The sequence below is a fragment of the Phalacrocorax aristotelis genome, chromosome 6 (genome assembly GCF_949628215.1).
Source record: "Phalacrocorax aristotelis chromosome 6, bGulAri2.1, whole genome shotgun sequence".
Classification (NCBI taxonomy): Eukaryota; Metazoa; Chordata; class Aves; order Suliformes; family Phalacrocoracidae; genus Phalacrocorax; species Phalacrocorax aristotelis.
In genome coordinates this window covers 8884195-8903413 of record NC_134281.1, presented here as the reverse complement: position 1 = coordinate 8903413, position 19219 = coordinate 8884195, and the positions used below count along the sequence as shown (strand labels likewise).

Sequence of the window (19219 nt, the reverse complement as noted above, 5' to 3'; positions counted from 1 at the left end):
CTGGCCTCAGGGTTGGAAATGCAAATGGCAGCTGAAGGGCTCTGCCCCATTAGGCACGTCAACCACTTCTGATAATTAGCTCTGTAGGTGATGATAGTAATGACAACCTTCCACGAAATAACAAGCTCTTGGTTTTTTTCTCCTCTGACATAAGCTTTCAGTTTTCTGGTACTTTAAAATATGTTTTTTCTTCTCAATGGACACACCAGTATAATGCTTCTAACTAATTTGTCTTTTAGGATTTCATTGTGACAGTGGTCTTCTCATTCTTGTGGCTAGTGGGCTCATCTGCTTGGGCTAAAGGACTGTCAGATGTAAAGATTGCAACCGACCCAGACGAAGTGCTATTGCTGATGTCTGCCTGCAAACAGCAGTCCAACAAATGCTTGCCTGTTCGCAGCCCTGTTATGTCAAGCCTCAACACTTCGGTTGTAAGTGACTTTACTACATTTCACCCTTACCTTGCAAACGTATTTTCATTTCTTTTACCCATGTATTGACCTAAATCAGCTGGTGTAAACCAGTTAGCTGAAATTATTTAATTGGAAGTAAAATCTTGCTGCACGGAAAGGCAGTGTGACTCACATCAGCTCTCTGCCGTGGAGCAGCAGCGGGATGAGCGTGCAGGGTTGGGATGGGAAGAAAGCAAAGCGTCTGTCCAAGTGCATTGGTTGGCATCTCTGCTTTTAACTTGCTCACCGCAATGCTTTTGAAAAAAGCTCTGTGCACTCCTTTAGGAAGAAAAGGTTTTGTGCCTTGCAGATTCCTTTAAAAATCAGAACATTAAATTGGTAAATTCAGAATGTCTAAAAACAACAAAAAATGCTTTAGGCCAGTGGAGCAGTTAATTTCTCCCTCTTTAAATATTTTCTTTCAATTTTGTCTTTCCACAGTTTCTTTAAACTAGATTATGTTTTCAAACAAAAGAAATATTTTGGCCTAAAAACTCAACTTTTTTTTGAAACAAAAAGGAAAACAGACATGTTGTGAACTACAGCTAAGGGAGGTGAATTTGGGAATTTGCTCCAAAGCTGAGAAAATTTTCCAGCAGGTTTTGGGTGAAGGATGGACTAGGAGCAGCTTTGACTTCTCCCAGGACAGTGCAGCGTCCAAAACATTAGGCTGGCCTGTGAGACCATGGCTGCCGGATGATGAGCTCCTTTTCTCCCCACCCAGGTCTTTGGCTTCTTGAACTTTATCCTCTGGGCAGGCAACATTTGGTTTGTGTTTAAAGAGACGGGCTGGCATTCCTCAGGCCAGCGGCACCCTCCAGACACCATGGAGAAGCAGTCCAGCAGCTACAACCAAGGTGGCTACAACCAAGACAGCTACGGGCCAGCTGCTGGCTACAACCAGCCGGGCTCCTACGGCCAGGTGGGTGAATACGGCCAGTCCCAGAGCTACGGCCAGAGCGGGCCGACCTCCTTCGCTAATCAAATTTAGGGTTCACACAGCACGAGCTCTTGCATCCCTCACACATACAGAGTCTAACAGGTCTCAAGTTTCAGTGGCACCAGGTTTCTAAGGGTTTTACACAAATTAATACTACAACACGCTGTGTAATGTCAATTGAAGATCCAAGCCTACCTCCTGAGACAGATGGGAGGTGGCCGGAGGGCTGGAGGTGGCCTTTTTTTCCCTGACTAGCCAGATACAGGGAATGTGCTCATCGCAGGTGGTGACCTGGAGTCAGTGTTGTAGTATGTTGTAGAGATAACTTTATGGTAGTTTTGTATGTGTTAAGATGGTAGAAGCATTTTGTAGCCTCAAGTCTGTAGTATTTAATATGCATAATATAACTGACTTTCCTTCTGCATTTTGGTGAAAAACAAAAGTGTTTTACTATTATTTCTACGGATTATTCTGTATATCCATGCATGTAACATGGCACCTAAATTTTCAAAACTGCCTGTCTGTGACTTTTCAGAACATTTGTTTTGGTTATACCTTTTTGTTTCAGAAGATTTTGCTATTATTTTAGTTAACTGAGTAATCCATAATTTAGTGCATGGATAAGCAGTCTCATACTACCAAATGTCTGGACAGTGTAAATGGAACTTCTCAACTTCTGCCACTACATTTTGTTAAATGTGTGTTTAAAAGAAGTATGCATCTTTTATATATTTTGCAGAGTTGAATATATGGCTTACCCAAGTTCTGAATGCTTTGTAACTGAAATGTTTTTCCTTGAAATGGCATTCAGTAGTATATATGATACCTGACCAATGTTTATTCCATTTAACTCAGCTAAGTATTCATTCTATAAATCACTATTTCTATGGATGTTTTGTGAATCTTTTAATGTGACCTGTGGAAAATAAGGACCAAGTAACTGTGTTCTATGTTTACAAAGGTATTTATTTAACTATGATAACAGAGGTGCAGATATCAGTATACAAAACCATGTGAAAATGCCCTGTTTCTTAATACAGCAAAACATGAAAACCGCATGTATTGTTGTGACCTTACAAAACATAACTATTCCTTTATACCCGCTTGTAATAAGAAAACCTTTCCATTCGTGCTCTTTCAAGATTGTTAGAAATCCCTCTGTTCTGTTGCTGCTCTGAGCACTAGCTTGGTGCTACTGGAGAATGTAACTGGATTGACCAAATAACCCAGGCTCAGAGGAGCTCATCCTAAAATAGCCAGAGCCAGACTTGTAGCCCATTTGGATTTCTCCCTTGGGAAATGCAGCCCTTCCTCACTACAGTGTGTGGGACACGTTGACACAAATGAAAGCCTGAAGCACAATATACTAATCAAAACTGATCATCTGCATTTCTAAATCAAAGTGTATCGGTATATAATCTTATTGTATGAGCTGTAATGTTGAAAGCATCTTAGCTTAAAACAGCTTAGTCTCTTCTATGATTGTTGTAACCAGTTTATGGCTACTCGGTGGATGAATCTATATTGTGATATCTATTTGACCCTAATAAAGTTATTGCATACAATGCATGTTTTCAGAGTACGTTAATACTAAAATGTCACTGCAAAATAACTAAGAAAACTGTTAAAGGTAAATAATTATTCCTGTGCTTGACCTTATTGGTCATATTCTTATTGTTTTCCAACATTTTTGAGGATTGTTTTAATGTACAGTGGAGTATGACACTTCTACAGACATTTGTCATTAAAGGTCAGTATCACAAGTTTAAAAAAAAAATTAAAACTGCAATTTAATACCTGCCTGCCTCTCTACCTCTCTTTCCACCTGTCAGTAGGACTAGCCCAGTACTGTGCTGTCTCAGTTCTGTGGATTGCTGGAAAGTCATGTTTGAGCAGTAGAGAGGACAAACTGGAATATCTAAATGTCCTGGTATTCCAAATGAGAGCAAAATAGAATTTATTGGGTCAAGGAAAAGTTTTATTTCAGCTTTTAGTTCTTTTGTTCTTCTTTTTTTTTTTTTTTTTAGTTTGCAACTAGTTAGATATAGGCAAGCCAGGAGAAAGTAAAATCTGTGTGTGTGGCACGGGATGCAAGGGGTGGGGATGGGATATATGCTTTTGATGCCCCCTCCCACATAGTCATACTTTTTTTTTTTTAACCCACTTTGTATTGGTTGATCAGGAGTATCCCAAGTTGGGTCATCAAAGCCTTTCCACTAGAAATAGATAGAGGTTTTTTAGTCAACTAGCTTTCTCTTCATCAACTTTTCCACCTAGATCAGTAAAGTCCCATTTCCAAACTTTCTATCCAATGCTGAGGGTAAGAAACTTGAGTTTTGCTGAAGTTCATTCCCGCATTTCAAAGAAGCTGAAATTCTTGTGTAACCATGTGAGCACTGGAACTGCAGCTTTCAAGCCCTCAGGAGGTGACACCCCTGGAGAAAGGGCAGTTTCTAATACAAGACTGGGGACAGAATTAAGATGATGACTTACTTTGGGTATTATTTGCAGAACTCTAAATCTAAGATTTCCTCATGAAGGGCAGAGCTGGTAGAAGAGTTGACAAAAGTAGTGAAAGGGGCACGAGTTTTCATGAAAGACTCGCCCTTTGCTTTACCCAGTTGGCCAGACATTCACAGGTACGTTAGGTCCTTGCTGCCACACAGAACAGTTGAGCTGGTTGCTATCCTTTGGGGACTATAGTCTTCACTGTGAATTAGGAGGCATGAAAAACCTCTTCATCTATAGCTTCTCAGATTAATATAGTATGGCAGCAGCAAAAGAGAAAACAAAAATGATGCATGCGCTTGTCTCTGTTATATAAGAAAATGTATCTGAATGTTTCCTCCGTGTTCCTTTGGATTCAACTCTTATCACACCCTTTGGCAATTGTTGAGAAATCTGAAGTTTATTTGAACTGGGAATAGTGACTGTTTAGCAAAGTGTTGAGCAGCAAGATGGAAAAGGCTGTATTTGGTGTTTCCTGGGTTTAAGACAAATAGCTAAGTAAACTCGAGCATCCTCTGTGAAACTGCTGCTAGCAGAATGATTGCTTTCCTACTTCATCATTCTTCATCTACCAGTTCATCTACCTACTTCATCTGCCAGTTAGTTAAATAACTAGGTCAGCCTGGGAAAAAACATGTTCCTTGATCTTCTGTGCTGTCCCTCCTGTTTTCCCATGTGTTTCTCTTTATAGCCCATTTCTCAGCTACCCGAGATGGGAACGTGTTTGCACTATCAAGGGTTGAGCTGTGGAGGAGAGGCAGGTACCTCTGCGAGTGTGGCAGGGGAGGTGGGAGCACAGGACTTTCTCTCCAGGTGCCTCAGAGGCCAAGGAAGGGACATGCTTAGGCACAATTCTAGGGTTTCCCCATTGCTCTGGACTGGGGAGGGGATGCACTTTGCAAAGCTGCAGCATCATCCCCTCCATGGAGAGGGCTGGAGGGGGCAGGGAGCACCACTGTGGGTACCCAGTGGCTCTGCAGCCTGCTTTGCTCCCTGCCCAGCACAACAGGGAGGCAAGGATGAATTTAGATACAAATCCAGCCTGCAGGACTGTGCCCCTGCTTGACAGGGTATTTTTTCTATTGTGAGATACTTGCCCAATGACTGATCAAATCTTAACCACGGCCATCGAGCTGCCCATAACAGAGTCTCAGTGATGGCCAGGACTTGGAGAAAGTTTGTGCTCCTGTTGCATGAATTCATATTGCAATTGCCTGACCTGATTAGGTTAATTATTTCTAATCTGTATATGCTCTCAATTTCACTGAGCAAATTGGGCTCTAGCCCTGAATTACCACTGGCTGAATCTCTGATGTACTGATGGAGAAGGCAGTTGCATGGAACACTTACTGTACCTGTCTATATTCTGCTTCTGACAACATCTCCAGAATTTCACAGTTAATATTACAGACAGGTAGTAAAAATTGCCACTTACTGTTTCATCCTTCAGGGAAAAAGTTATTCTCATATTATGCCATGTCACGGCATAAGTGTTTAGTCCTCTGTGTACTAGTTTTAAGCCATATTTTAATCAAAATCTTTATTTATGTGAATGGATGGGCTACTTACCTTATGCTCTCCCTCACTTAACTGTTCTTTTTCAAGGTTACTTCTTATTCTCTCCTGCTACTAAACCCAAGAGCTTTTTCTCCTACAATTTTCTAACTGCAGCAAAAATCTGTATTTTAGGATTAATATCTGGTGCTGATTGTCCCATCATTCATCAATGCCCTACATCCTCAGTATGAAGATCTTAGGATTTTGATATGAAATGTTAATAATCGACCAGGGGGCATCCCATTTGTTGCATTTAGCTACCAGTTTCTTTTCTTACATTTTTATTGTTGTGTCCTTTAATAAGATTTTAGGTTTTTTTATGAGCTTAACTGCCTTTTTAAAGTCTAAATGTCCTATAATAAAACATTTCTCAGAGGAAAAATTACTTGGTAATAGCATTTTCAGGCTTCCCTCTGAAAATGAATATCATACCAAAAATGTTGGGCTCATGCCTTATCCGTCAGCTTTTCAAAGAAACCGGGGGAGTTGGGTGCCTGCACGCAGGGGATCCCCGCAGCCGCTCTGCTCCCTGGCTGCCCCCATATGAGGCACGAACGTATTTTGGCCAAAGTGCTGTACCACGTCTGAAAAATGCCTGGACATAATGACAATGTTTCCCTGCAGACAGACCAATTCTAACAGCTTTTCTTAAATAACATTTTACCTGCTCTGTCTCAGCATTAGGATTCATATATATTTTAAATATTTGTGACCCCTGAGCTAAATTCCAGGCTGGGCAGCGTTATCTCCCATGTGTGCGGTAGGAGAGATGGGCTGACCCATCGATGCCTCCCAGCCAGGGTTTCCTTCTCACTCCAACCCCTGCACAGACCCGCCGAGCGTGCCCTGCGGGGCAGTGTTTTGCATTACCCGGAGGAGCGCTGGTCACAGGTTAACCATCGGGCACCGGTCAGCAAACTGCCTGGCACAACCGATATGGATAAATACTGGTGCAGATTTCACCCTTGAGTGAAATCAAATTGGCTACGAAAAGGTATTTTAAAAAACCACAGTGATGGCCAAGAGGCAGATGTTCCTGGGACACACAACACATCACTTATGCCATCCCAGCACAGATGGGAGCAGCAGCACGCTCCCCAAAAGGCATGGTGATGAAGAAACAAATGGGTAGGAAACACTCACCCTTTGATTTTATTTATCCTCCACATTCACTGTCTCGTGGAATAAATGCAGGGGTTCAGGTTTTGATTTTTTTTTTCTGGATGCTCAGCAGTGTGTTAGCACAGGTAAACCAGCTGCTGGTGAGCAGGAGCCAGTTTGGCTCTGCGACCAGAGGGGTGAGTGGCCATTAGCTAACTTAGTCGTGCAAAGCAGACTGCCTGCTGCAGCAGCACAGCTATTGATCCCTTGAGCTGGTTAAATCCCCTCCTTAACCTGTGCTGAGTTGTGTCTTCTCTTTGCACACCACCATGCAGAAGAGAAGATCATTCCCCAGCAGGGCTGAGCCCGCTTGCCCAAGCAGAAGGGGCACGGACAGTGCAGGGGCACCACAGGTTGTGGCTGGTGTTGAGAGACCAACTGCAGTGAGCACATCAGACCTGCTGCTTCCGCTATCTTTTCCTATATTAAATCATTGATTTCAAAGAGGTGGAGCAAGAAAAAAATAGTATAGGGCTGTAGCTGTGGGTTAAGATGGAGCAGAGGGCTTCTCAGTCTTGAAAACGGAAAAAAATACACATATCCTGTAAGATAAAAATGACCATATTCTGGTCACAAAGAAATCAAGCTACTACCTCCCTGGGTGCAAGTTAGCAGCACATCTCCTGCAGCTGCTGAACAGTTCACCTGAGAAATAAAGTCTGAGTTGCTAACAGTGTGAATGCATCTTCAGTTTTAAGAATTCCCTTGTGGCTCTGTCCCTCGGCTATGCCTGCCTGCCGCAGGCATGCCCACGCCTGCCCCTGCCGAGTGTTGCAGGGCCATCTCTAAGGGAGCCAGGGCTCCATCACACATGTATTTCACAACGTACATCATCTTGAATTTCAGAAAGTACTTAAAAGAATGGGAAAACTCTGGGAAAATACCAAAAGTGAAGTGGAGACTGCAGCTTTTTGCAGTGACAATTATTTTAAGTGAACTGCCTGTAAAGGACTTGCAGTTTTAAGTGTCAGGTTGCGTATTTTGCACAGACAATATTGTTAAAGTGTGAAACATCTAAAAATTGACCAAGAAAAGCACCTGGATATTTCAAACATAAATAGTGTGTATCAAAATAGATACAGAGCAGATGGCTTGGCGCCCTGCATACCTTGCTGACCGAGCAACACACGCAGCCAAAATCTTGCTGTCTTCAAAGATGATCGTCAGCAAAGGCAAGGGTTATCCTTGCGGTACCCGTTATCTATTAGGCACTACTGCTCCTGCATATGCTAATTAGTATATCCTAGAGGGATAACGTACCCCAGGCTTGCTTGAACTTGTTATTACCGCAGCAAAGCAAATCACCTGTTCTAGAGCTCAGGCTCTCAGAAGTTGGTTAGATTAAAAAACCTGTGAGCTGAAATCTGATCTGTGGTGGAAAGAGCCCAAAACACAGAGGGCTGGCTTTGCCAGCGAGCTCACAGCACTGCCTGTAGCTGATAAACATGCAACAGAGTCTGTTTCTCACTCTCATTTTTACCTTGGATGCTAAGACCAAACATTACCATTCTGCGGATTAACCGGCATGTAAGGCTTTTCATGCCTTGTTGTACGGTTCAACAGATGTGAAAGGGAATTATCACTTCAACATGATATCAAGACTCTTTTTTTTTTAGCTGATGGCAGATTACTAAGCCTGAATTCTTGTTTAATTTTAGTGTGTTAATTGATGGGATAATGAGCATTGATTATATGTGTTTTGGCTGCGTCATTGCAATTACAGGCTGTTTTATTCATGAGCCAGTCCTAAAGAACGCACTAGAGATCTAAGACAGCTTAAACCTCTCAGAAAAGGCTCTGAATTGTTTGAGTAATGACACTCTTAGATGGAAAATTAAAGGTTCTCTTTTCCCATGCTTTTTAAGATAATTAAAATCCAGGAACAGTAAGGTGGTGAACATCCTTATTCATTAGCCTTCAGTAATTTAGCTTCTACTAAATGAAGAAAACATTTTAATTCTCTAGGCCATCTGTTGCAGTCTCCTTTGCATGTCCTGTTACATAAAGTCTCATCCTGGGTAGTTTTAACAACAGTGTTTTATCCTTTCACCAGGAATGATGAGCTGGATGAACCAGTTGAAGTCACTACCTACTAACAGACCGCCCTGGGTTTAAAACAGCCGCTTGGTCTTTCAGGTCGAAGTTATCCTGTCCAGACACCTCTAGGCAAAGGATCTGCAGAAAGGACACCATGCGCAGAGATAGGCAGTGTGACAAGCTGTGTGTTTTCTAATAGCGATATCAATGCCAATAAATAACAAAGTTCATCGGAGCCCTTCAAGCTCCTCTCATGCGCAACTGCTCTGCCATATGGCTCTGAGCTGCTTTTGGAAGCAGGCACTATCCGTTTGGGTAGAAACCGAAGCAGAGGCTCCGTGCTGGATGCTGCTTTGCAGGCGCTTCAGGGTAAGAACAGATCTCCTCTTTGCACTGTGCCGGGGGAATAAATATTAGAGCACAAGCATGCTTACCTAGGATGAATGCTAGGTCAGGAACTGGGAAACAGTTGGTTTCTGAGTCTGTCTATAGGAACAACTCACTTTATAGCTTGGGGCAAGTTATATTAGCCCACGCTAGAATAGTTTCCCATTAAAATGATAATGTGTATAGCTGAATGGATTTAGCATCTTAGTTATTCCTGAAGCAAAGTTACATCCCTACAGATCTAAGAGGATTCAGGCTCCATTAGTTTGATTTGTTTCTGTCAAATTCTCACATAAAATAGAAGCCATGCTATTTGCCCACCCAGCAGTGCTGCCTTACAGGGGCTGCTTTAGACAGATGTATTTAGCCGGCTCTGTGATCACCAGATAGCATTTATGTTATTGATAGGACATGGCTGCAAGCAGGCTGCTTTCACAGGGCAGTGCTTGAATTCACCTGTTTGCTATTACTCAAGTTGCTTAGAGATCACAAAGATCTTGGCCTCGAGATGTGTGGCTGCAGAGCAAGCGTTCCCAGCACAAAGCAGTACTCGGTCAATCAGGTAGCTCCTGCTTCCACCAAAAAAAGCCCTTTGGCTGCAGCAGGCATGCCCAGGTTGTAAGTCATCACTTCATTCGCTGTATCTCTGGTGATCTGACACTAGCCTGGAAATTCTTTATCTGGATGTGTTTGTCATTATCACAAGCAAATGCTTCTGCTGTGTGTTGTCTGTGCTGTAATTAGTTTCCAGCACTTTAGCAAAAGTAAGCAGGCTTTAAGTTTTAATAGAAAGCAGGGAAGTACTTCTCACAGGTGTGAGTCCTGCTGGAAATAAAAGCTATTCGTCTGCTCCAAATGGGGAGTACTGGTGAGTGGGGGAATGACAGACCCCTCTGCCCTTCCCTGGGGGTGGGCTTAAAACTGAGAAAATTCCTGGAGCTTTTTCACATTCTGAAGAAATTACTTGAAGGATTCTGCAATGTCCCTCTCTTAAATATAAATAAAATGTACCTTTAATAACAACTCCAGGTTACTTGCTTAGGTGAAGAATTAGGAGCTGTGTGATGTGTGCTGCTTGTAAAGGCTATTTTCCTTTCCACTGTGAAGGAAAGCCAGTTTCCCTTGGGAAGCCCTGAGTTCCCAGGGGATTAAATGAAATAGAAATGAGCAAGTTCAGTCATGGAGAAACTACAGAACACACACAATTCACCAGGTGATAACGCCTCTCCTCTCTCACTACCAGCATACCTATAGCCAAGCAGCTGGCATCAATAAAAGGTAAGGTGACCTATTTGTTGCCCCTTGGGGGTTCAGGTCTTCCAAGGCCACAGTACAAGTGCAGTAAACCCTGGTGATGTAGCAGAGCTGCAGAGGCCATGCAGACCCTTAGCCAGTGCAAGACGAGAGGGTCTCATGGGTCCCTGTGCAATGTGTTCCCGCACTGATCTACGTCTCCTCTTCTGCTTGCCTTTCCATTAAAAATCACAGCCCAAATCATCTGTGGTACCTGATGCTAACTGTGAGTGTGCACTCTTTAGGATGTGGCTCAGGAAAGGGGGGGGAATGAATCCAGCCAAAATCCCAAGTATACCGTAATGCTGAAGTGCAGTGCTTATGCTCAGACATGGGCATTTCTCTTCAGCCAGGCTTCCCAGATGGGCCACGTTTTCCCCGATACAGGATCCTGGCAGTCCAAACGTGTCCAGGAGATGGCCAGCATGGCCTGTCCCCATGGCGTGGCAGGTCCTTGCTGGATGCCCAGGGTGGGGGTAGACCAGATGGATCTCGCATGTTACCCTGCGTTACTGCCCCAGCTCCGATTGAAAGCATCCTTTTGGGGTGTGATTCCATGTTGCTGGCCCACTCCAAATAAAATCTGGGCCAGGTCCTCTGTGAGTATAAACAGTTTCAGCCTCATTAACTTTAATGAAACTACACAGATTTCCACCCACTCAGGATGGTTCTGACAGATTCCTTTCAATTAAATCTCAAATACCACGTTTTCTGATAGGTTGGTAACTTTTCCCCCTTCCCCCAGCTCTAGAAAAAGTCTCAGACCTTGAAAAAGCTTTTGCTACCATGGCTTTGGTGTATAACTACTCTGCTGACCTCGAGGGCAAGCTCAGCAAAGCTGAAACCAAAAGCTTTCTGCAAACCCAGATTTGGGGTGTCATACAGGTGAGGAGGTTCAGGTGAGTGGGTGGCGTTGGGCTGGCACTGGCCAGATGCTTTGGGTGCAGGAATGGCACCTCGGGCTCTGTCACATGATGACAACAGACTGTATTTATGAAGAGAAGAAAGCCATTGCGTTTAACAAGGCATTTGGTAGTTTGCCGGAGCACTGACCGAGTACCAGGAGAGCCAGCCCCGTGCTGCAGAGCTGCATGCACTGGGGTTGCTGGTGGGGAGAAAGGGAGCAGAAAGCTCCTCTCCATCAGTCACCCACCTGGGTGTCAGTGACACCCAGGTATGGTGAAAAAAGCTATATTGGCACTTGTGGCTGTAAGCTTCTTACAGAATTTTTTTTCCCCTCCCTAAACAAAAATAAAAAACCAAAACAGTTTTATGAAGTGGTAGAGAAAACTATGTAGGACTAGTAAAAAGAGCTCAACTAAGTAAATGAGAGAAGAATAAAGACATTCTTGATAACACCTCTGCTTCCAAGACTAACAAAATCACCTGACTGGTTGGGGAGGAGGAACCGGTACCAAATTAAAAACAAGACACTTTATGGAAAAGGTCTTGAAAATATCAATAGCCAATCAAATTTGGAATTATGCGATGTTTTGAAGATTACTAAGCTAAAAAAAATCCTGCAACTCTATTTTTTTCAAAAGGAAATATGAATAACAGCCATAACACAAAATTTTAATAATCCCTTCCATTCCAACTGTAAAATCCAACAGGGCAGAGAATAGCAGCTACTGAATTAATGTCTGTAAAAACAACAGTTTCTGAGACCTTCACAGTATATACTTGAGGACCTGTCTTGAATATTAAGGTTAGGAGGGTTGGTTGGTTGGTTGTTTCTTCTCCCTGGTTTTGTTAAGACATAGGACTCCTTTTTTTTTCCAGCAGTTACCAACTACATCATCAGCTTTGCCATATTTTCAGTCATGACTAGGTGTCTTTTAAAGGATGTGTTCTGGATTCAGGTGGGAACTTTAGGGACCGGTTGTTCTCCCATCTGACTGCAGTAATATTTCTGTTTGAGTTTCTTGGGATGCCTTTAGAAAAACTGATGTGAATGTGGACATAAAAACCTGGATGGGAAGGTAGAAAAATACGTAATTTTTTACATACGTGTCACTCTTTCTTTTTATGATGCAATAAAAAAGGAACTTCATGCTTATTTTTTTTTTTTTCATTCAAAATTCTCCCTAGGGCCAAGAAAACAAACCAAAATATCAGGAAATTATTTCTGCCCTGGATGAGGAGTCGGAGAACAAAATTGATTTTGAAGATTTCATGATCTTGTTAGTCAGTCTCACTCTAATGTCTGACCTGCTGCAGGAGATCAAAAATGTGAAAACCACAAAATGATCAGTGCTTTAAAAGAAGAAATGGGCTGGCACTTTATAAGGAAAGCAGGAGCAAATCATACACAGCGATAACAGTGACTGCCTGGATACCCTGTGCTGGTCCCTTTTAAATGGAATAAAGTATTGTCCAAACCTGGCTGAACTCACTCCTTTGTGGAAACAGTCTGTGGAGTGAAATGTTGGTGCTCAGGGCTTTGTGTCCACTATGTATGTGCTCTGGCAGGATGTACTGACTGGCCCTTGGTGGGTCCCGAGGCCCCAACATCAGTTAGCAGCTGGGTGGAGCCCCAGCCCAGCTTAATGCCAGGGCAAGACAGCCCATGCTCTCCCAGACCTCTCCATCATTTCCCATACTATTGTGGGGAGATGATGGGGACACTGCTGCAAAAATGTGCAGCTCCATCTCCCTTCAGGGGAGCAGCATGGATGGCATGGCCCGTCAGCTCCCCAGGGCTCTCCCAGGGTGCTTCAGCCCTGAGCAGAATGATCCCAGTGATGGGTTTCACAATTGGCAGTGATTTGGTCAATCTGTTGCAGCCTTTGGTAAACGTTGACGTTAGCCTGCATGGTTTCTGACCTACCATTAACCCTTCTGAAAGGAGCATTTATTTATTTTTATTTTTTCTTCCAGCTGACGTCTTCACTGAGTGAGCACTATGGAAGATATTTCAAGGCCAGCCTTTGCAACACATCTTTGGCAGTGCTGTGTTTGTGTGACCAAAAGGATGACTTAGTTAAACATGTCAGTCAGCTGAGAGTCTGTTGTTTTATGAAACTGTGAAGAGGAGAAACCAGATAAGCTAAGAGGTGGTCTGGGCTAGGGATGGTGGGGAAAAAGGGTGGCCAATAAAGGGTTTGTACTGGGGCCGAACGATATTGGCTACCCATCCATGGGCTTGATTAGGGCCAGAGCCTCAGTATTAAATGCTCATGGGCCTGATCTTTGTTTTGATTCCTATCTATAAGGTCCTGGCTCAGAGCCAACATTTAGCCTACAGTGACATCCCTTTGGGGCACAAAAAGCAGTCTCATACCACAGGAACAGAACATCCTCTGTAAGAATTTTACAACCCTCCACCAAGACAGTTAAGATGAGTGAGCCAGCAAAACATTGCAACCCTTTTCATTTTCTCTTCTTCCTTGTCTGGAAAGGAGAAGACAAGAATGATTTAGCTTCAGTGCATAATTTTTAAACAGCAAGGGATCAAAACCTTTGGTATTAAAAGAGAGAAAGTAATGCCAGCTGAGTAACAAGATTTAACTCCTTGACATAAAAAGGCTCTTAGCGTTCCCAGAAGTTAAGAGGATGTTTTGTAACAGATTTTGGTGCAAAGACATTGCAGCAGGAGGCCAGCAGCCAGTTGTTTTGAGAGGCAAGGCCTATGTCTTCGTGTAGTATGGGATGGAGCTGAAAGAAGAAATGCAAATGGATGCGGTGGGTTTTGAAATGAAGCTCAGCAGGTAAGGTGCTGCTCCATGGGGATTGAACCTCAGCCAGGACATGGCCTGGCCTGGAGGCTAAATGTACACAAATGGTCTTCTTAGAAATAAAAACTCCTGTTAGCCAAGTCCCTTGCTCTGATGGTGGGTTGCAAGAATAGGCAGTATCAAACCTGTGGCAAGAAGTGACAAAACCAGCAGGGAGCTGCTTCTGCCTGCTTGCTTGCTCATGGAGATATCCCTCCCATACACCTCCCACTGAGGGACTAGTGGCCCCATGCTGCAAGGAATGACCACCTCTGTGGCATGCATGCCAGACCTCCCAGAGATGGGATATGGGAGCACAGGGATGGATGAGGCAGGCAAACCTCGCTTGGCAACTATCCCTTCTGCTCTTATGTCCTCTGAGGAAGGGACCTTGACCAAGCACCCCGGATCAAATTGAGGATCTGGTAGCCTCATCCATGTGGATATCACAGCTTTGTATTGATAATGTGTCCCTAGTGTTGCTCAGTCTCATCCCCTGTCCCCTTGGTTTTTGGCCAGGTAGATCTGTGAAAGCTTAAACAATCAGCTGATGCTCCTTTTCTGGGGTAGAAAGGCGGATTGAATGTGAGAGTCCCTAGAAGCCTTTCCCATTACTAAAGTAAAGAAAACACAGCACAGCCCTGAAAAGCTTGTTTGAGAGCCACTGGTGACTCTGAAAGCATAGATTTCCTAATATCCCTCTGTAACAGCAAAAAGCCAAAAGGAACAATATTGTGAAGCCAATTAAGAAAGGGTTCTTTGAAATTGCTGAGGCCCTAACACAGTTTCTGTTATTGCTGAAATGTTTCTTAGTTTTGCATGACTTCAATTAATGACTTAAGAGCCTTTAATGAGATCAATTCGTTCTTTCATCTCATTGTATGCAAGCCCTTTTTATTCTAATGCAGAGTGTTGTGAGCTACCATCCCAAGTCCCTGGCTTTGAACAAAAGCCCCTTGTGATAAGCACAGTGAAAACCCAAAGTAAGAAGGAATTCCTGAACAACGCAATAGCAAAGATATTCAAATTGTAGGGAAGGAATAAGAGGCACAGAAAAACCAAGTGCTTTGCTCAGTGCAGGTAGCAGAGCTGGAACTGGATGCCAGTCTACACTGGGCTTCTCGCACAGGAGACCATCACTTTCCATGAGGCACTGTGGTGGTTTCTGCAAGAGTTTCTGAACAAAATGAATGCAATATGCAAGGCTTGATCTGCATCAGTCTTTGAAAGTCCCGCCTCATGCTCAAAAGCAGAAGGACACACTTGGAAGCGCCCCAGCATCTTCTTATAGTTAGGAGTAGGCAGAAGTTTGCAGCTCGGTTGTGGCTGCTCTTTTATTAGCCCAGACTATTTGTGGCTGCCCTGAGCACTCTCAGCTAACGCTTTGAAGCTGATCTGGCATAGACAGCAAGTCTGGCTGCATCCTTGGGGAGCTGGCTAAAAGCTTGCTTTGAAGGCTACTGTTGTGCTTTATTTTGTTCCTAGTTTGCTCCGATTGGAAATGATGGGAGTTCATCATCGATTTCTCACAGCAGAGCCCATGCAAGTGCTAAGGAGCTCGACAGGGAGCTAAATTGATGAAATCTGCAGGCTCCTCTGCCTCAGCAAGTGTGAAGATCATATCAATATCTGATACCCCCTAGAAGTGAAGGCAGCATGAAGAGCAGCTAGTCAAAACCTGACCCCTGTGGGTTTAGGGTTGGTTGGGTCAGGATTTGTGCAGCTACACTGTCCAGGTGTGAACAGTCACCCTGGAAGGCTCTGCAGGCTTTCGATCCAAGTTTAAAGTTCCGTTCTGAAAAGACTGAGTCATCTCTGCAGTTACGTGTGCTTTCAAATGACTGCCAGAGGAGAAATGGGGGTCAGGGAGAGCTTCAGCCTCAGGTCTTCAGCTTCCATTTCCAAATCTCAGCTCAGGAAGGCAGTTTCATCCTCATACCTTAATTAGTATGCCTATAGCTTCTCCCCATAATTTCTTACTTAATATCTGGCCTTAACTCTGTGGCCTGCTGGACTTGGAAGGTTTTGAAAATCTGGTTTTAGTCTAATCTCTAAGGTGCTCTCTCAGATTGCAGTCTTGTATCCAGTCCACTGACTTTCAGGCGGTGAGTCATGGCAGGGTTTTGCACATTGAGCTTTCTACCGGGAGCCCAGGGCCACATGCACTGTGCGTGCAATTTTGTGTAAATCTTTCAGTAAAGAGAAATACGCCCCCAACTGTCTCACTGTTATTGCACCTTCAGTAAGACCTCCTGTCTGGGGCACTGGAGCCTGGATGCTGAGGAAACCTTGCAGTGTGAGAGAAATTTTCCCTGTCTCCTCCTCCCTCAAAGTAAGTGTTGTGTTACTTTTCTATGTAAAATAAAACTTGCCTTGATTACACACACTTTGCAGGTAGGTGTGTGATGCACATCCCCACCTCGGTACTTCGATGTGTTGTGGCCCATGAAAGCTTCTCTGCGGTTATCACAGCAGGTCACTTTGCAGAGAGAGATAGAGGTTTGCATCATAGCCCACCAAGGTAGCAGTTAAATTATGGCTATGTGGTAGGAAAACCTTCTTCAGGAGTGTTGGAATGACTCAGAAAGAAGCTACGTGGTGCATCCCCTTAGGAGCTCACTACAGACCAGGTGAAAAGCTTTGTCCCAGAATTGTGTTCTTGCCAAATGGTGATAGTTTGTGAGCCACAAAGGAGCACTCTGAAACTCCTCCTGGAAAAAAGAAAATGTCTTTGTTTCAAGCTCAGTCAGGGAAGCTAGATAAAGAAGAGGTGGTGTTTTTATGGCTTTCTGAACTGGCAGCTTTTAATTCCTGCATTAACTTTTACTGCAGTCAGTGGTTTACAAGGTTTCCAGTGAAGCTGTGTCTTCTCGCTTTCTTCATCTCCTGTTCCCTCACCCCACAAGTGTTTATAGTCCTAGTTCTGAGTCCTCCTCCAGCAAAGGTAAACAGCAAATGATGTTCAGCAGCCAGATATATCAGGCTGCCTCTCTAATCCCCAACCACACAAAAGAGCCATTAGACTTAGATAGATTCAGAGCCACGGGACTTATCTTTTATTCATTGTTATTGTAGGAGTGAGTTTATGCTACGCATAGCCATAAAAAGAGTCAGTCCCAGCACCCAGCGTGTACAGGGGAGCTGAAACCGTGATCCCCCAAATTGAACATAAACTCATGGGATCAGCCCAAGCCCAGCACCGGGTGTCTGTAGCAGAGGCTGGTTGTGCAGATGTGGTGTAGTGCTTCGATCATTGTTCCTCCCATTCACAGCTCCCTTTTTAAAAGTCCAACTTGGAAAGGAACTCCTGCACAAAGAATCACACGTGGTGCTCGGTTCCTCTGGGCCAAAATGCAAACTGAGTTTTATAGCGAATGAGCGTGTAATGGCTTGCCAAAAAGCCACTGAGTCGCAAACAGGACCTGGAGTGCTGAGGGGCTCTGGACAGGCAGGGACCCCCACTGCCCAAGCTGTCCCCCAGGTGATGACTCTTCATGAGATACAGCCCCTTGCAGGGATGGGTGGCACCTTCACATTTCTGACTCCCACAGTGCAACCCCTGGCACCAAGGGACCAATTTCAATTTGTGATTTTCTCTTTGTTTTATTCCCCTTGCCATGATCCAGCTTTCTCGGTTGCTGTCTGCTGGATCCCGTTGTCTAGAGAAACACAACCACAGCACATGCTCCTGTGAAGCTGCTGCTGAAATCAATGAGAGGCCAGGACCTGTCGGGTGGAGAGAAGCCACTCCTCAAGTGGGCATGTTTCTAACCCTCCAGTAAAACTGGCTGCCCAAACGGATGCAGAAGCTCATCAGTAGGCAAAATCAAGACTCTGCTTGTCCCGAGATGATCAACAAATGATGTACAGGATACCGGGAGCTCTTCCAGCCTTGCAACCTCCTGCACAGAGCAGCTAGTTGGCCTCCAGGCACCCTAGCATCCCCAGAGCAAAGGATAACAAGCATCATGGTAAATGATCTTTGGTGAAAGTCTTGCCTGTGATTACTGCATGTCTTGTTAAGTATTAGTCAATGTTACAAAGCGAAATATGAGGTCTCTGGAAAGGCAGCTAAAGCTAGGGCAACTCTTTGACCGGAAAAATTGATGTGTGCTAGGTCTCTGCTTGAGTTGAAAAACAAAGCTAGCTAGTACTGGAAATGGTCCAAGTTTTTGTGGTTTGTTGGTTGGCTGGTTGGGGTTTTTTTGTTTTTTACAGAATCAGAGAATGGTAGGGGTTGGAAGGGACCTTTGGAGATCATCTTGTCCAACCTCCCTGCTTGAGCAGGCACACCCAGAGCAGGGATTCTTACAGTGGGGACAAGTAGAAAGATCTACAATCCAACCCTGAGACCTTTCCTCCTCTTCCAGCAGCAGCCCAGAGAGCCCTCCTACTATTTCTTTTATTCCTTTTCCCAGGAGTATGAGATTGGTTTACTTTGACACCTGGGGCTCTTGGAGGGAGCCTGTGTACAGATATTGACCCATTTCCCACATCTGCTGGTGGATTTCTCTTGCTCTAGTTGTTCTGCCTCTGTCCCCACATGATGCTCTTTTGGGGTTTGTTTGGAGACAACATGCCCTAGTAGAGACATTCAGGTTAAGCGTTATATGACAGTTTGCTTCTCTAAAGCTGGCAGGGGTAAAAAACACATCAGGGGACAGAACATCAGCAGGTAAATATCCCTCTTTCCTTGGACACTGTAGCTGGTGTTACAGCTTCCCTAGGTTTATACTCCACTATCTGGATTTTGTAGAGTTTTGCCTAATTAATTAATGAAAACAAATTGCAAAATTACCTTCTTATTAAACTGATCTCACTATGGAAATAAGGCTGATTACTTCCCTGACAAACTTTAATTAGGCAGCTACAACAAACTCTAATAAAGAGCACAAATTAAAACCAGATCATACTAGATGTGTCTTTGTCAAATGCTGTGTAACATACAGCATAATGATTAAATTATACAGAAAAAGCTCTTTTTTTTCTCCTCTGGTAAAAATCTATCATATTCCTAGAGGAAGAAGAGTTTATATAAAAACATCACATTAATAACCAACACATCAATGAGTGTTTATCAGTAGTTTGTTTCCAACAGCAGCTCTTAACTTGCATGTTCTGCAAGACTCAGCCATTACAGTGCTCTTTATCTCTTCTCTAAATTTATG

General features: G+C 43.8%; 2 protein-coding genes across 3 annotated transcripts in view; both read left to right on the top strand.

The window, feature by feature from the left end:
* SYNPR (synaptoporin) overlaps positions 1 to 2957 on the top strand; it is a 112759-nt gene extending 109802 nt beyond the window's left edge. For both annotated transcript variants that reach the window (XM_075095782.1, XM_075095781.1), the window contains 2 exons: positions 240 to 431; positions 1177 to 2957. In XM_075095782.1, the coding sequence (XP_074951883.1) occupies positions 240 to 431; positions 1177 to 1443 (459 nt within the window). In that variant the 3' untranslated portion in view covers positions 1444 to 2957. The remainder of the gene's footprint in view (positions 1 to 239; positions 432 to 1176) is intronic.
* A 6593-nt stretch (positions 2958 to 9550) lies between these two features.
* On the top strand, positions 9551 to 12585 carry SNTN (sentan, cilia apical structure protein). Its single transcript, XM_075095780.1, has 4 exons — positions 9551 to 9660; positions 10286 to 10320; positions 11081 to 11220; positions 12427 to 12585. The coding sequence occupies exons 1-4, from the start codon at positions 9551 to 9553 to the stop codon at positions 12583 to 12585; spliced, it is 444 nt and encodes a 147-aa protein (XP_074951881.1).
* Positions 12586 to 19219: the final 6634 nt, after the last annotated feature.

Coding starts and splice junctions, on each gene's coding strand:
- SNTN (XM_075095780.1), top strand. CDS start 9,551: ATGTGTGGCTGCAGAGCAAGCGTTCCCAGCACAAAGCAGTACTCGGTC. Junction 9,661..10,285: donor GCAGCAGGCATGCCCAGGTT/GTAAGTCATCAC, acceptor TCTCACTACCAG/CATACCTATAGCCAAGCAGC. Junction 11,221..12,426: donor AGATTTGGGGTGTCATACAG/GTGAGGAGGTTC, acceptor AATTCTCCCTAG/GGCCAAGAAAACAAACCAAA.